At 44.9% G+C, this 13192-nt stretch overlaps 1 protein-coding gene across 5 annotated transcripts in view; it reads left to right on the plus strand.

Annotated features, from left to right (window-relative positions):
* Positions 1-13192, plus strand: part of RANBP3 (RAN binding protein 3) — a 237190-nt gene that overhangs the window by 130059 nt on the left and 93939 nt on the right. For all 5 annotated transcript variants that reach the window (XM_030540510.1, XM_030540512.1, XM_030540509.1 and 2 more), the window contains 3 exons: positions 1816-1881; positions 4402-4494; positions 5246-5355. In XM_030540510.1, coding sequence (XP_030396370.1) covers positions 1816-1881; positions 4402-4494; positions 5246-5355 — 269 coding nt within the window. The remainder of the gene's footprint in view (positions 1-1815; positions 1882-4401; positions 4495-5245; positions 5356-13192) is intronic.

The raw sequence follows: 13192 nt of genomic DNA on the forward strand, positions 1-13192 counted from the left end.
CCCGCCGAGTGTTGCTAGGGTAAAAGTTTCTCCAACGAACGTGCACGCGGCGCGCACACACCTAACTGGAATGGATATGAGCAACACATCTCGAAGAGCAACAGTTACAAAGGTGAGTAACCGTCTTTTTTTTCCCCACTCAGGGAGACCAAGTAGATATACACTGCTTGCTTGCATCTCTTTCAAGTATATACTGTCAACAGTATAATATCTTACGTTCTTTAATGGTAGCTGCTGTTGGATTTTGTCATGCTTTCAGTTTTACTTTTTAGTGTGATCACTCTACTTGGTTAAAGCAACTATTTGTTTCTTAATAAGTATCCATTTTTATTTTTTGTGCCCGGGAACTCATGATTTTACAACACAATGAAAAATCTGATTATATTTTCCTTAAAACAATAAAATTTAAAATGTATATCTGGCAACAACTCATAATTTGTCCCTCTTGATTTAATTTTACTGTCTTGTTCAGTGGAAACTAAGACTGTGTTTCTTATTGAGGAAAACAAGATAGCCTCCTCCAATTTGGGAAGAAAACCCATTTTGCAGCATTAAATATATGGACATAGACCTGTCTCATAGAACTGGAAGGGACCCTGAAAGGTCATTGATTCCAGCCCCTACCTTCACTAGCAGGACCAAGTACTGATTTTGCCCCAGATCCCTAGGTGACCCCTGTCATAAACCTAGTCCCAGATTTGGACCTTAGCGTCCAAAATATGGGGGTTAGCATGAAAACCTCCAAGCTTAGTTACCAGCTTGGACCTGGTAAAACTGCCACCACCCACAAAATTAGTGTTTTGGGGCACTCTGGTCCCCCCCAAAACCTTCCCTGGGTACCCCAAGACCCAAATCCCTTGAGTCTCACAACAAAGGGAAATAAACCTTTTCCCTTCCCCCCTCCAGGTGTTCCTGGAGAGAGACACAGAAGCAAGCTCCGTGAATCTAAACAGAGGGACTCCACCCTCCTCGTTCCCAGTCCTGGAAAACAGAATTACTTTCCTCTTCACCCAGAGGGAATGCAAAGTCAGGCTAGTAAATCTAACACACACAGATTTTCCCCTGACTTCTTCCTCCCACCAATTCCCTGGTGAGCTGCAGACTCAATTCCCTGGAGTTCCCCACTAAAGAAAAACTCCAACAGGTCTTAAAAGAAAGCTTTATATAAAAAGAAAGAAAAAATACATAAAAATGGACTCTCTGTATTAAGGTGACAAATACAGGGTCAATTGCTTAAAAGAGTATTGAATAAACAGCCTTATTCAAAAAGAATACAATTCAAAGCACTCCAGCAACTATAGACATGTAAATACAAAACAACAAACTATCTTTGTACTCACAACTTGGAAACAGAAGATTAGAAAGCAGGAAATAGAAAAATTCACTCCTCATAGCCGAGAGAATACAGGCAGAAGACCAAAGAACAAAGGACTCACACACAAAAAACCCTCCACCCAGATTTGAAAAAAAATCCTGTTTCCTGATTGGTCCTCTGGTCAGGTGTTTCAGATACTTCTTTCCAGGTGAAAGAGACGTTAACCCTTAGCTATCTGTTTATGACAACCCCTCTCAATGATTGAACTCACAACCCTGGGTTTTAGCAGGCCAGTGCTCAGACCACTGAGCTTTATCCCCTCCCTTCTTTTTATATTAGGCATTTCTGCTGCTGATAGGCATTACATTGGGAAAAGTGTGAGCTCTTTGTGGCTTGTGTCTGCTGTGAAAGTGCTTAATTCTTTGCATTCTGCTCGGTCCCCTGTTTTTGCTACATGCCTCTGAGAACCTACGTTCTTATATTTTGTATTGTACTTCTAGAGGAAAAGAGCAGTGGATTCCGTCTGAAACCACCAACACTTATCCATGGCCAGGCACCCAGCGCAGGTAGGTTTAATATTTTCTGAGGCAGAGGAAAAGCACATTAAATGAAGATCTCGTTTTATTCAGAGGTCTCTTCAAACTAATCTCCAAATTGGAAGGATTCTAGTTCCTGTTTAAAAAATGGTCTTCTATTGCGTGAACACTGGGGTTAAGAAAATTGTTTTGTATATGTAAGTATGTGACAGAGGGAGCAGTGCTGTTACAATTACCATAGGAGTTTAAGGAAGTAAAATTGTTGCTTTGTGTTAGTGGAAGCCATGATTTGTAACTTAAACTCTTTCATTCTCAGTACAAATGGGAGTTTGTAAAATATTACCAAAGTTTATTGCTTTCTCATGTTTTGTTTTGCTCTCTTCTAGTGCTCAAAAGCCAATTTATACAAATCAAAATTAGAGCATGTGTACATGGAGGTAGTCAGTATATCTAGCAGTCTCCTTAGCCATCCAAATTCAAGACATCTATTTGGAAACTTTGAAAAACGACTCTTTCAGTGCAAGTAAAATATTAATGTTAAAGGTGACAATTTTTTCATAACATTTTAATGGACCAAGTGTTCCTTTTTTTACTTCTTAAGAGAAACCTTAACTCAGTGGTCCCCAACCTTTTTGTGGCCAGTAGCAAATTCATGTTTTCAGAAGAATGTGGCGGGCACCAACAATTTTTCAAGACTTATTTTGTATTTGTACATTAAATAATACAAAAAAATCATCTTTAATATCACATAATATATGAACCCATAAGATAAAAAGGGTAATTTTACATGTAAAAGGTATTAATTAAATTATTCGGCAATTACTCTTTCATCTAACCATGTGAATTTGCTCTTTATCTACCTGTAAGAAAAATTAAGGAGTTTTTACAAAATAAATATCATAAACAGTTTTCATCTTATTTATTTTAAAAAACTAAAATATATTTGGACCAGCAGTTCAACGTTTATTATTCTTACTTTAACATAGAATGAAGCCTGCAGACCCAGAGGTCTCTGTCCCTGGCAGGGGCGGGGCCGCGGCTTCTCTCCGGCTTCGAAGCCGTAGCCCAGCACCTGCCAGGGACAGAGAACACCGGTGCCTGCAGCCCTGGAGAGAAGCCTCGGCCCTGCGCTGCCATTGACAGAGGACTCTGGGGCTGCAGGCTGCGGGCGCCGGTGTTCTCTGTCCCTGGCAGGCACGTGGCCCGCCTAGTGCCCAGCAGGGGAGAGAAGCCGCGGCCCCGCGCCTGCTGGGGACAGAGTACTCTGGGGCTGCAGGTGCTGGCGTTCTCTGTCCTTGGCAGGCGCAGGGCTACGGCTTCTCTCTGGCTTCTCCGGGGCTGCAGGTGCTGGAGTTCTCGGTCCCTGTCAGGCACCGGGCCGCGGCCTCTCTCTGGCGTAAGCCTGCCGGGGACCAAGAACACCGGTGCCTGCAGCCCCGGAGAAGCCAGAGAGCAGCCGTGGCCTTCCGCCTGCCAGGGACAGAGAATGCCAGCGCCCTGTGCCTGCAGCCCTGGAGCTCTCTGTCCCCAGCAGGCCCCGGTCCCCACCTTCTCTCCCATGCCGGGTACTAGATGGGCCCCGCGCCTGCCGGGGAAAGAGAACACTGGCGCCCACAACCTCGGAGTTCTCTGTGTCAGGCAGGCGCAGGGCAGTGGTTTTTCTCCAGCTTAAGCCGTGGCCCCACATCTGCTGGGGACCGAGAACACTGGTGCCTGCAGCCTGCAACCCCAGAGAAGCCAGAGAGAAGCTGAAGCCCCACACCTGCCAGGCACAGAGAACACTGGCACCTGCAGCCCTGGAGTTCTCTGTCTCTGGCAGGTGCTGGGCCATGGCTTCTCTCCCCTGTTGGGCACTAGGCAGGCGCAATGGCGCTTGCGGGCACTGCATTGGAGACCTCTTCCCTAACTGATCAGTGATTTCCATAGACTTCTGGAGTTGATCCAGTTGGCAGGAGTGAGGCAGGGGGTTCCTAATAGACTTTTTAAAAGTCCAGATGTGAATGGAAGAACTGTAGCGTATTGTGTTGTTTTATAGAATTCCAAAAAGATCAGTTTGGCCCCAAGAGCTGGTCAGGATTAAATGGAACAATATGCTAGATTAGTGTTTTCAATAAGTTTCAGTTTACAGGCCGTGAAAAGTGTTTCACCCTCCACAACCTGTAAGAGAATTTAAAGGGAAGGATAAGACCTAGTGTGTGGAGCTGGGCATGGCTTTCATAAATACAGCTGGGAATGCATGTCAGTGTTAACTGAATTTTCTGGCTTTTATTCTATCTTAATATTCTTTTAATGTAGATTTTAGTGGGAAAATGCAGAATGCATTAAGGAACTGTTTAAAGACTGGGAACAAAACAGTACTCTTACCCTTTCTGAATTAATTTGAGGGGGCAAGAAAATGTATTTTCCAGGGGACAAGTATGATATAATTTGAACTTTGTGCCACTTCAATCATGCATATTCTCAGAAACACTGAAGGAGAAGATTGAATAGATGTTGATTTTTGCAGCTAATGTACTTGAGGGTCCTGGAAAAGTTTGCTTTCATGTTTAGGTCTCCCAAGCCAGAAACCTAAGGAACAGCAACGAAGTGTACTACGTCCTGCAGTTTTACAAGCACCTCAGCCTAAGGCTTTTTCACAAATGGGTAAATCACATTCCTCTATTGCTCTATAATATTCCATGCATTTTGATCATGTATGCATAGTGATGTTGGGAAAGAGAACCAAAATGGCAACAGACCTGTAACTCTGAGGTTAATTTTGTTTCTCCTCAGAGAGACCTTTTTCTTTAATGTCTTCCAAATGTCACTCAGTTTCAAAGGAACCTAGAAGTCATTAGGGTGAAATACAACTGTCACATAAGAAACAACACACAATGAGATACACAGTGTTTGTTTAGTAAATGCATCTGGGTGAACTGTGATGCATTGTCTGTCTCCAGAACCTGAGTAGTATGTTTGTCTCTGGAGTCTGTTGGTGTAAAATATAATTAACTTTATGAATAAAACACATTAAGTAATTGAATCATGTAATTGCATGATTTGAGGTCTTAGTAAAACAGTTTCCTCATTTTATAAAACTTGAAGTATACATACATTATGAAACTGATTTTATAAAATGCTAAGAGAGTACAGGTTGAATTTAAATATGTAGAATGCTCACACGAAACATTTTATAAACACATTTTTAATGGTTCCAAATCGATTTTTTTTTAGCCTTCTGGGAATGTAGGAGATGAATGATGTTGGACTCTTAATGCTACTGACTTCTAAAGCTTCTTAGGGAATCTAGTGAATTGGAAATTTACCAACTGCAATTTTCTATATTATTTTGAAAAGCTGAATATCCTTTTGGATGGCCCTCTAAATCTTCAGCATATAACATTTCTCATTACAGTTCCCAGCAGTGGGACCAATGGTGTAAACATCCCACCAGACTCTGCAGTGGCAGCCACATCAGAATCATTAAGTAACACAACACAGAAAGCTTCTGATGCTGAAGACCAGGTGAGTGTGACAGTGATTTGGATGATCAGTTGCAGTTCTGTAAATTCTCATTTGAATGTTGTCTTAGAATATTTAGAATATCAGGGTTGGAAGGAACCTCAGGAGGTCATCAAGTTCAACCTCCTGCTCAAAGCAGGACCCATTCCCAGGCAGATTTTTGCCCTAGATCCCTAAATGGCCCCCTGAAGGATTGAACTCCCAAATCCTGGGTTCAGCAGGCCATTGCTCAAACCTGAGCTCAAACCTGAGCTATCCCTCCGCTCATATTTCTAATGAGTGCAATACAAATTGGTGCTAGTTAGAGAATACTTGTTTAAACAAATATTCTCTAAATAGCACCGATTTGTATTGCATTCATTAGAAATACAATTGTATCAGTGATAGTAGTCACTAATTTATTTTAAATATCTCCTCATACATCGATCAAGTATTGTACAGAAGGCTTACTGAATCTAAGCATTCTTAATTAAGAAGGTACCCTTTGGCATAATCAATGGATTTTTTCCCCCCTCAGAGATGCTAATAGAACAGTGCATTTCTCACAGATGACTTCTGTCCTTAATAGCTGCTTGGTTGGATTCACTGTCCAGGTGTCTCTGTTCCTAACATAGAATGGGGAGGGTCTCTCTCTTAAGAGGGTCCTCCCCATTGGTGTCTGCTGCAACTCCAACACACCACCAGCTGCGTCCCACTGATTTGATAAAGTTTGCTGACAGAAGCCTAAATGTGACTTGATTTAGTGAGGTTTACTCGGCTGGGTCTCCTGTATGAACTATAGATTTGCCAGCCTGATAGGGAGAGGGCCACCTTCTCAGAGTTGGACAGTATACTTCTCGTACTGCTTTGCCTGCGGATGTCTCCCTTTCTTTGCCCTGTGTGCAAGTCAGGGAGCAAGAGGGGTAGGAAGCTTTAATGTAAATGTCACATGAGAAGTGAAGCTTCTCTATCAAAGAGGCACTGCTGCCTGTGGCAACTGTCGTGCAGCTCACCAGAGGATCCTGAGTCCAGTGGACCTTACAAGGTCAATCTGACTGCATCTTCTGCTGGCCAAATTTATCAGGATAGTGGGAAGCTGGGGAAGAGGGAAAAGGGCACAGAGAGAGCTTGAATAAAAGCCTGGCTATGGATTTGTTAGGGACACAACTAGAGAGCCTGAGAAATAAGATTCTTTACTGTACAGCTTCCTTCATCAGCCCTACTACCTAAACCAATGCCTCAGCTTTTCCCTCCACTCCAGTTTCCTGTCCCATACACATTTAAAGTGTTTTTATAGATGCTTATAGTTTAAATGCTTAAACACATTTATTAAATGTTTGAATGTAGAATGTTGCTCAGAGTCATAGAAGATTAAGATTGGAAGAGACTCAGGAGGTCATCTAGTCCAACCCCATGCTCAAAGCAGGACCAACCCCAACTAAATCATCCTAGCCAAGGCTTTGTCAAGCTAGGCCTTAGAAGTTTTTGAGGATGGAGAATCCACCATCTCCCTAGAGAACCCATTCGAGTGCTTCACCATCCTCCAAGTGAGCGTGTTTTCCTTATATCCAACCTCGACCTCCCCCACTGCAACTTGAGACCATTGCTCCTTTTTCTATGATCTGCCACCATTGAGAACAGCTGAGCTCAATCCTCTGTGGAACCCCGCTTCAGGTAGTTAAAGGCTGCTATCAGATCCCCCCTCACTCTTCTCTTCTGCAGACTAAATAAGTCCAGTTCCCTCAACCTCTCCTCGTAAGTCATGTGCCCCAGCCCTCTAATTACTTTTGTTGCCCTCCATTGGACTCTCTCCAATTTGTCCACATCCTTTCTGTAGTGGGGGACCCAAAACTGGATGCAATACCCCAGAAGTGGCCTCACCCCAGTGCTGAATAATCACTTCTCTTGAACTGCTGGCAATACTCCTACTAATGGAGCCCAATATGCCATTAGCCGTCTTGGAAACAAGGGCACAGTGTTGACTCATATCCAGCTTCTCATCCACTGTAATCCCCAGGTGCTTTTCTGTAGAACTGCCACTTAGCCAGGTTGTCCCCAGCCTGTAGCAGTGCATGGAATTCTTCCATCCTAAGTGCAGGACTCTGCACTTGTCCTTGTTGAACCTCATCAGATTTTTTTTGGTCCAGTCCTCCAATTTGTCTAGGTCATTCTGGATCCTATTCCTACCCTCCAGCATATCTACCTTCCCCCCCATCTTAGAGTCATCTGTGAACTTGCTGAGGGTGCAATCCATCCCGTCATCCAAGATCGTTAATGAAGATGTTGAACAACATCTTGTTCAACAAGATGGGGGTTGGACAGACCCCTGGGGCACTCAGCTTAATACTGGCTGCCAGCTGTGGATTACTATCCTTTGAGCCGACGATCTAGCCAGCTTTCTATCCACCATATAGTCCAGTCATCCAATCCATACTTTTTTAACTTGCTGGGAAGAATACTGTGGAACAACAGGGATGGGGGAAAAGTAGGGGATGGAGAGAGGGGAAGGGGTCAGGGGAAGGGACTTGACAATGGATACAGGACCCAGAGGACAACAGATCTACTGCAGTTAAACCATAGTAACCAAAAAAAGTTGTTTATGGAGGAGACATGCAGATGATGAGGGGGCATGAGGGTCACGGCAGGAGTGAGGAGGCATATGAATAGAAATCATGGAAGAATTCAGAGGAGGAGGGAAGTCTGGGGACTACAGGTGCAGATGTGAGTGCTCAGACTCTTGTTTTTTGTGTCCTCTGCACATTCCCACTCTTAGGATGTGACCATGGGTACAGGTTGGATGGTGGAATCTTCTGGTAGCAGCACCTCTTAGTGTGCTCATGTGTTCCTCCTTCCTCTCCCTTCAATGTTCCAACATGTTCCCAGGGCATGGCTCTAAAAGGTGGCATAGTGCCAGCTGCCTCCTCTGTTCCTTCCAGGTGAATCATAGAATATCAAGGTTGGAAGGGACCTCTGGAGGTCATCTAGTCCAACCCCCTGCTCAAAGCAAAACCAATTCCCAACTAAATCATCCCAGCCAGGTCAAGCCTGACATTAAAAACCTCTAAGGAAGGAGATTCCACCACCTCCCTAGGTAACCCATTCCAGTGCTTCACCACCCTCCTAGTGAAAAAGATTTTCCTAATATCCAACTTAAACCTCCCCCACTGCAACTTGAGACCATTACTCCTTGTTCTGTCATCAGGGACCACTGAGAACAGTCTAGATCCATCCTCTTTGGAACCCCCTTTCAGGTAGTTGAAGGCAGCTGTCAAATCCCCCCTCATTCTTCTCTTCTGCAAACTAAACAATCCCAGTTCCCTCAGCCTCTCCTCATAAGTTATGTGCTCCAGCCCCCTAATCATTTTTGTTGCCCTCCACTGGACTCTTTCCAATTTTTCCACATCCTTGTAGTGTGGGGCCCAAAACTGGACACAGTACTCCAGATGAGGCCTCACCAATGTCGAATAGTGGGGAATGATCATGTCCCTCGATCTGCTGGCAATGCCCCTACTTATACAGCCCAAAATGCCATTAGCCTTCTTGGCAACAAGGGCATACTATTGACTCATATCCAGCTTCTCATCCACTGTAACCCCTAGGTCCTTTTCTACAGAACTGCTTTCTAGCCATTTGGTCCCTAGTCTGTAGCAGTGCCTGGGATTCTTCCGTCCTAAATGCAGGACTCTGCATTTGTCCTTGTTGAACCTCATCAGTTTTCTTTCGGCCCAACCCTCTAATTTGTCTAAGTCCCTCTGTATCCTATCCCTACCCTCTGGCGTATCTACCACTCCTCCCAGTTTAGTGTCATCTGCAAACTTGCTGAGAGTGCAGTCCATGCCATCCTCCAGATCATTAATGACGATATTAAACAAAACCGGTCCCAGGACTGACCCTTAGGGCACTCCGCTTGAAACAGGCTGCCAACTAGACATGGAGGCATTGATCACTACCCGTTGAGCCCGACGATCTAGCCAGTTTTCTATCCACCTTATAGTCCATTCATCCAGCCCATACTACTTTAACTTGCTGGTAAGAATACTGTGGGAGACTGTATCAAAACCTTTGCTAAAGTCAAGGAATAACACATGCACTGCTTTCCCCTCATCTACAGACCCAGTTATCTTTTCATAGAAGGCAATTAGGTTAGTCAGGCATGACTTTCCCTTGATGAATCCATGCTGACTGTTCCTGATCACTTTCCTCTCCTCTAAGTGCTTCAGAATTGATTCCTTGAGGACCTGCTCCATAATTTTTCCAGGGACTGAGGTGAGGCTGACTGGCCTGTAGTTCCCCGGATCCTCCTCCTTCCCTTTTTTAAAGATGGGCACTACATTAGCCTTTTTCCAGTCATCCAGGACCTCCCCCAATCTCCAGGAGTTTTCAAAGATAATGGCCAATGGCTCTGCAGTCACATCCGCCAACTCCTTTAGCACCCTCGGATGCAGCGCATCCGGCCCCATGGACTTGTGCTCGTCCAGTTTTTCTAAATAGTCCCCAGCAACTTCTTTCTCCACAGAGGGCTAGTCACCTTTTCCCCATACTGTGCTGCCCAGTGCAGCGGTCTGGGAGCTGACCTTGTTTGTGAAAACAGAGGCAAAAAAAATAATTGAGTACATTCGCTTTTTCCACATCCTCTGTCACTAGATTGCCTCCCTCATTCAGTAAGGGACCTACACTATCCTTGACTTTCTTCTTATTGCCAACATACCTGAAGAAACCCTTCTTGTTACTCTTAACATCTCTTGCTAGCTGCAACTCCAAGTATGATTTGGCCTTCCTGATTTTACTCCTGCATGCCTGAGCAATATTTTTATATTCCTCCCTGGTCATTTGTCCAGTCTTCCACTTCTTGTAAGTAGCTTTTTTGCGTTTATACCAGCAAGGATTTCACTGTTAAGCCAAGCTGGTTGCCTGCCATATTTACTATTCTTTCTACACATCAGGATTTTTTTCCCTGTAACCTCAATAAGGATTCTTTAAAATACAGCCAGCTCTCCTGAACTCCTTTCCCCCTCATGTTATTTTCCCAGGAGATCCTGCCCATGAGCTCCCTGAGGGAGTCAAAGTCTGCTTTTCTGATGTCCAGGGTTTGTATTCTGCTGCTCTTCTTTCTTGTGTCAGGATCCTGAACTCGACCATCTCATAGTCACTATCTTCCAGGTTCCCATCCACTTTTGCTTACCCTACTAATTCTTCCCAGTTTGTGAGAGCAGGTCTAGAAGAGCTCTGCCCCTAGTTGGTTCCTCGAATACTTGCACCAGGAAATTGTCTCCTACACTTTCCAAAAACTTCCTGGATTGTTTGTGCACCGCTGTATTGTCCTCCCAGCAGATATCAGGGTGATTAAAGTCTCCCATGAGAACCAGGGCCTGTGATCTAGTAACTTCTGCTAGTTGCCAAAAGAAAGTCTTGTTCACCTCATCCCCCTGGTCTGGTTGTCTGTTGCTGACTCCCACCACGACATCACCCTTGTTGCTCACACTTCTAAACTTAATCCAGAGACTCTCAGGTTTTTCTGCAGTTTTATACCAGAGCTCTGAGCAGTCATACTGCTCTATTACATACAGTGCAACTCCCCTACCTTTTCTTCCATGCCTGTCCTTCCTGAACAGTTTATATCCATCCATGACAGTACTCCAGTCATATGAGTTATCCCACCAAGTCTCTGTTATTTCAATAACATCATAGTTCCTTGACTGTGCCAGGACTTTCAGTTCCCCCTGCTTGTATCCCAGGCTTCTTGCATTTGTGTATAGGCACTTAAGATAACTCGCTGATTGTCCTGCTTTCTCAGTCTGAAACAGGAGGCCTCCCCTCTTGCACTCTCCTGCTTGTGCTTCCTCCCGGTATCCCATTTCCCCACTTACCTCAGGGCTTTGATCTCCTTCCCCAAGTGAACCTAGTTTAAAGCCCTCCTCACTAGGTTAGCCAGCCTGCTTGTGAAGATGTTCGTCCCTCTCTTCGTTAGGCGGAGCCTGTCTCTGCCTAGCACTCCTCCTTCTTGGAACACCATCCCATACTCAAAGAATCCAAAGCCTTCTCTCCGACACAACCTGCATAGCCATTCGTTGACTTCCACAATTCGACAATCTCTACCCAGGCCTTTTCCCTGCACAGGGAGGATGGACAACAACACCATTTGCGCCTCAAACTCCTTTATCCTTCTTCCCAGAGCCACGTAGTCTGCAGTGATCCGCTCAAGGTCACTCTTGGTAGCATCATTCGTGCCCATGCGGAGAAGCAGGAAGGGATAGCGATCCGAGGACTTGATGAGTCTCAGCAGTCTCTCCGTCACATCGTGAATCCTAGCTCCTGGGTGGCAGATAGATGACTCCGTCCCCCTGAGGAGGGAGTCCCCAACCACCAGCACTCTCCTCCTTCTCTTGGGAATGGTGGTCGTAGAACCCTCATCCCTAGGACAATGCATCTCATGCCTTCCAATCGGTGGAGTTTCCTGCTCCCTTCCCTCAGATGTATCATCTAGTCCACTCTCCGCATTAGTACCTGTGGAGAGAACATAAAAAAGGTTGCTCCCCTGTATCTGCATTGCTGGTACATGGATGCTCCTCTTTCTTCTTCTGGAGATCACATGCTGCCAGATTTCTTCACCATCCCTCAGTCCCCTCTGCGCAGCTTGCACCGATTCTTTAGAACGTCGTGCTCATAGAAGCATATCCTGACGTCTGTCCAGGAAATCTTCATTTTCTCATATGCAACACGGGGTCGATACTTGTTTCTCCAGACCTCGAACCTTCTCTTCCAATATGGAGACCAGCTTGCACTTTGTACAGTCAAAGTCGCTTCTGTCCTGTGGAAGAAAGATAAAAATGGCACAACCTGTGCAGGTTACAACAGCTGAACGCTCACCTTCCATAATTTCTTCCAAGAGCTTCCTCAGCTGTTGCAACAACTCACAGAAGCCCACGAGATGAAAGCCTCAGTGGGCTCTCCCCAGGCGAACTCCATCTGTTAGCCTCCGCTGTTCGCCACTCAGCTGGTTCACTGCTGACTGCCTTTTTATAACAGTCAGGCCCACTCAAGGCCTGAATGTGTCATCTCTGCATCGCTTGGATCCATAGCTTTAAACAAAGTGCCTTTCTATGCCTTGTTCAGCTAGTTAATGGTTATAGCTCATTGTTTTAGTGTTAGGATTTCAAAGTAAGTTTTAGAGAAGTTTTAAAATATTTCCAGAGAGCACAGTAGTGGCATTGACTACGAAGCTGAAGATTTAAAGTTTTCAAAGATGTGTATTACGTCAGTTTTCCTGGGGTCAGACACACGTCAGGTGCCTTAAATGCCATAGGAACAGACATTCTCCTTCACATTGTGCTATTTGTAGCATGTTCAGTCATTGGACCCATAAGGAGAGGCAAAATAGACTTCAGGCCCTCCTACTACAAAAAGACCTTGTCTGCCAAGCCTCTGGGATTGGAATCTTTGAAGAGATCTGAAGGAAAAGATAGGAGACCCAAATGGACTCAGAGTACTTACAGATCCAAGAAGACAACGGTGGTAAAAGCTTCGCCCTTGGCATCAATCTCCTGTTCGAAGTCAGCTGAGCTTTTGATGGCAAAGTCCTCCAATCCAGCTTAGAGATACTTAAACCCTCTATAAGGATCCCAAGGCACCAAGTAGCATGCAAACAGGACCAACCTCAACTAAATCATCCCAGCCAGGGCTTTGTCATGCTGGGCTTTAAAAACCTCTAAGGATGGAAATTCCACCACCTCCCAAGGTAACCCATTTCAGTGCTGCTTCACCCTCCTAGTGAAAAAGTTTTTCCTAATATCCAACCTAAACCTCCCCCACTGCAACTTGAGACCATTACTCCTTGTTCTGTCATCTGCTACCACTGAGAACA

This window comes from Gopherus evgoodei, chromosome 22 (assembly GCF_007399415.2).
Source record: "Gopherus evgoodei ecotype Sinaloan lineage chromosome 22, rGopEvg1_v1.p, whole genome shotgun sequence".
Lineage (NCBI taxonomy): Eukaryota > Metazoa > Chordata > Testudines > Testudinidae > Gopherus > Gopherus evgoodei.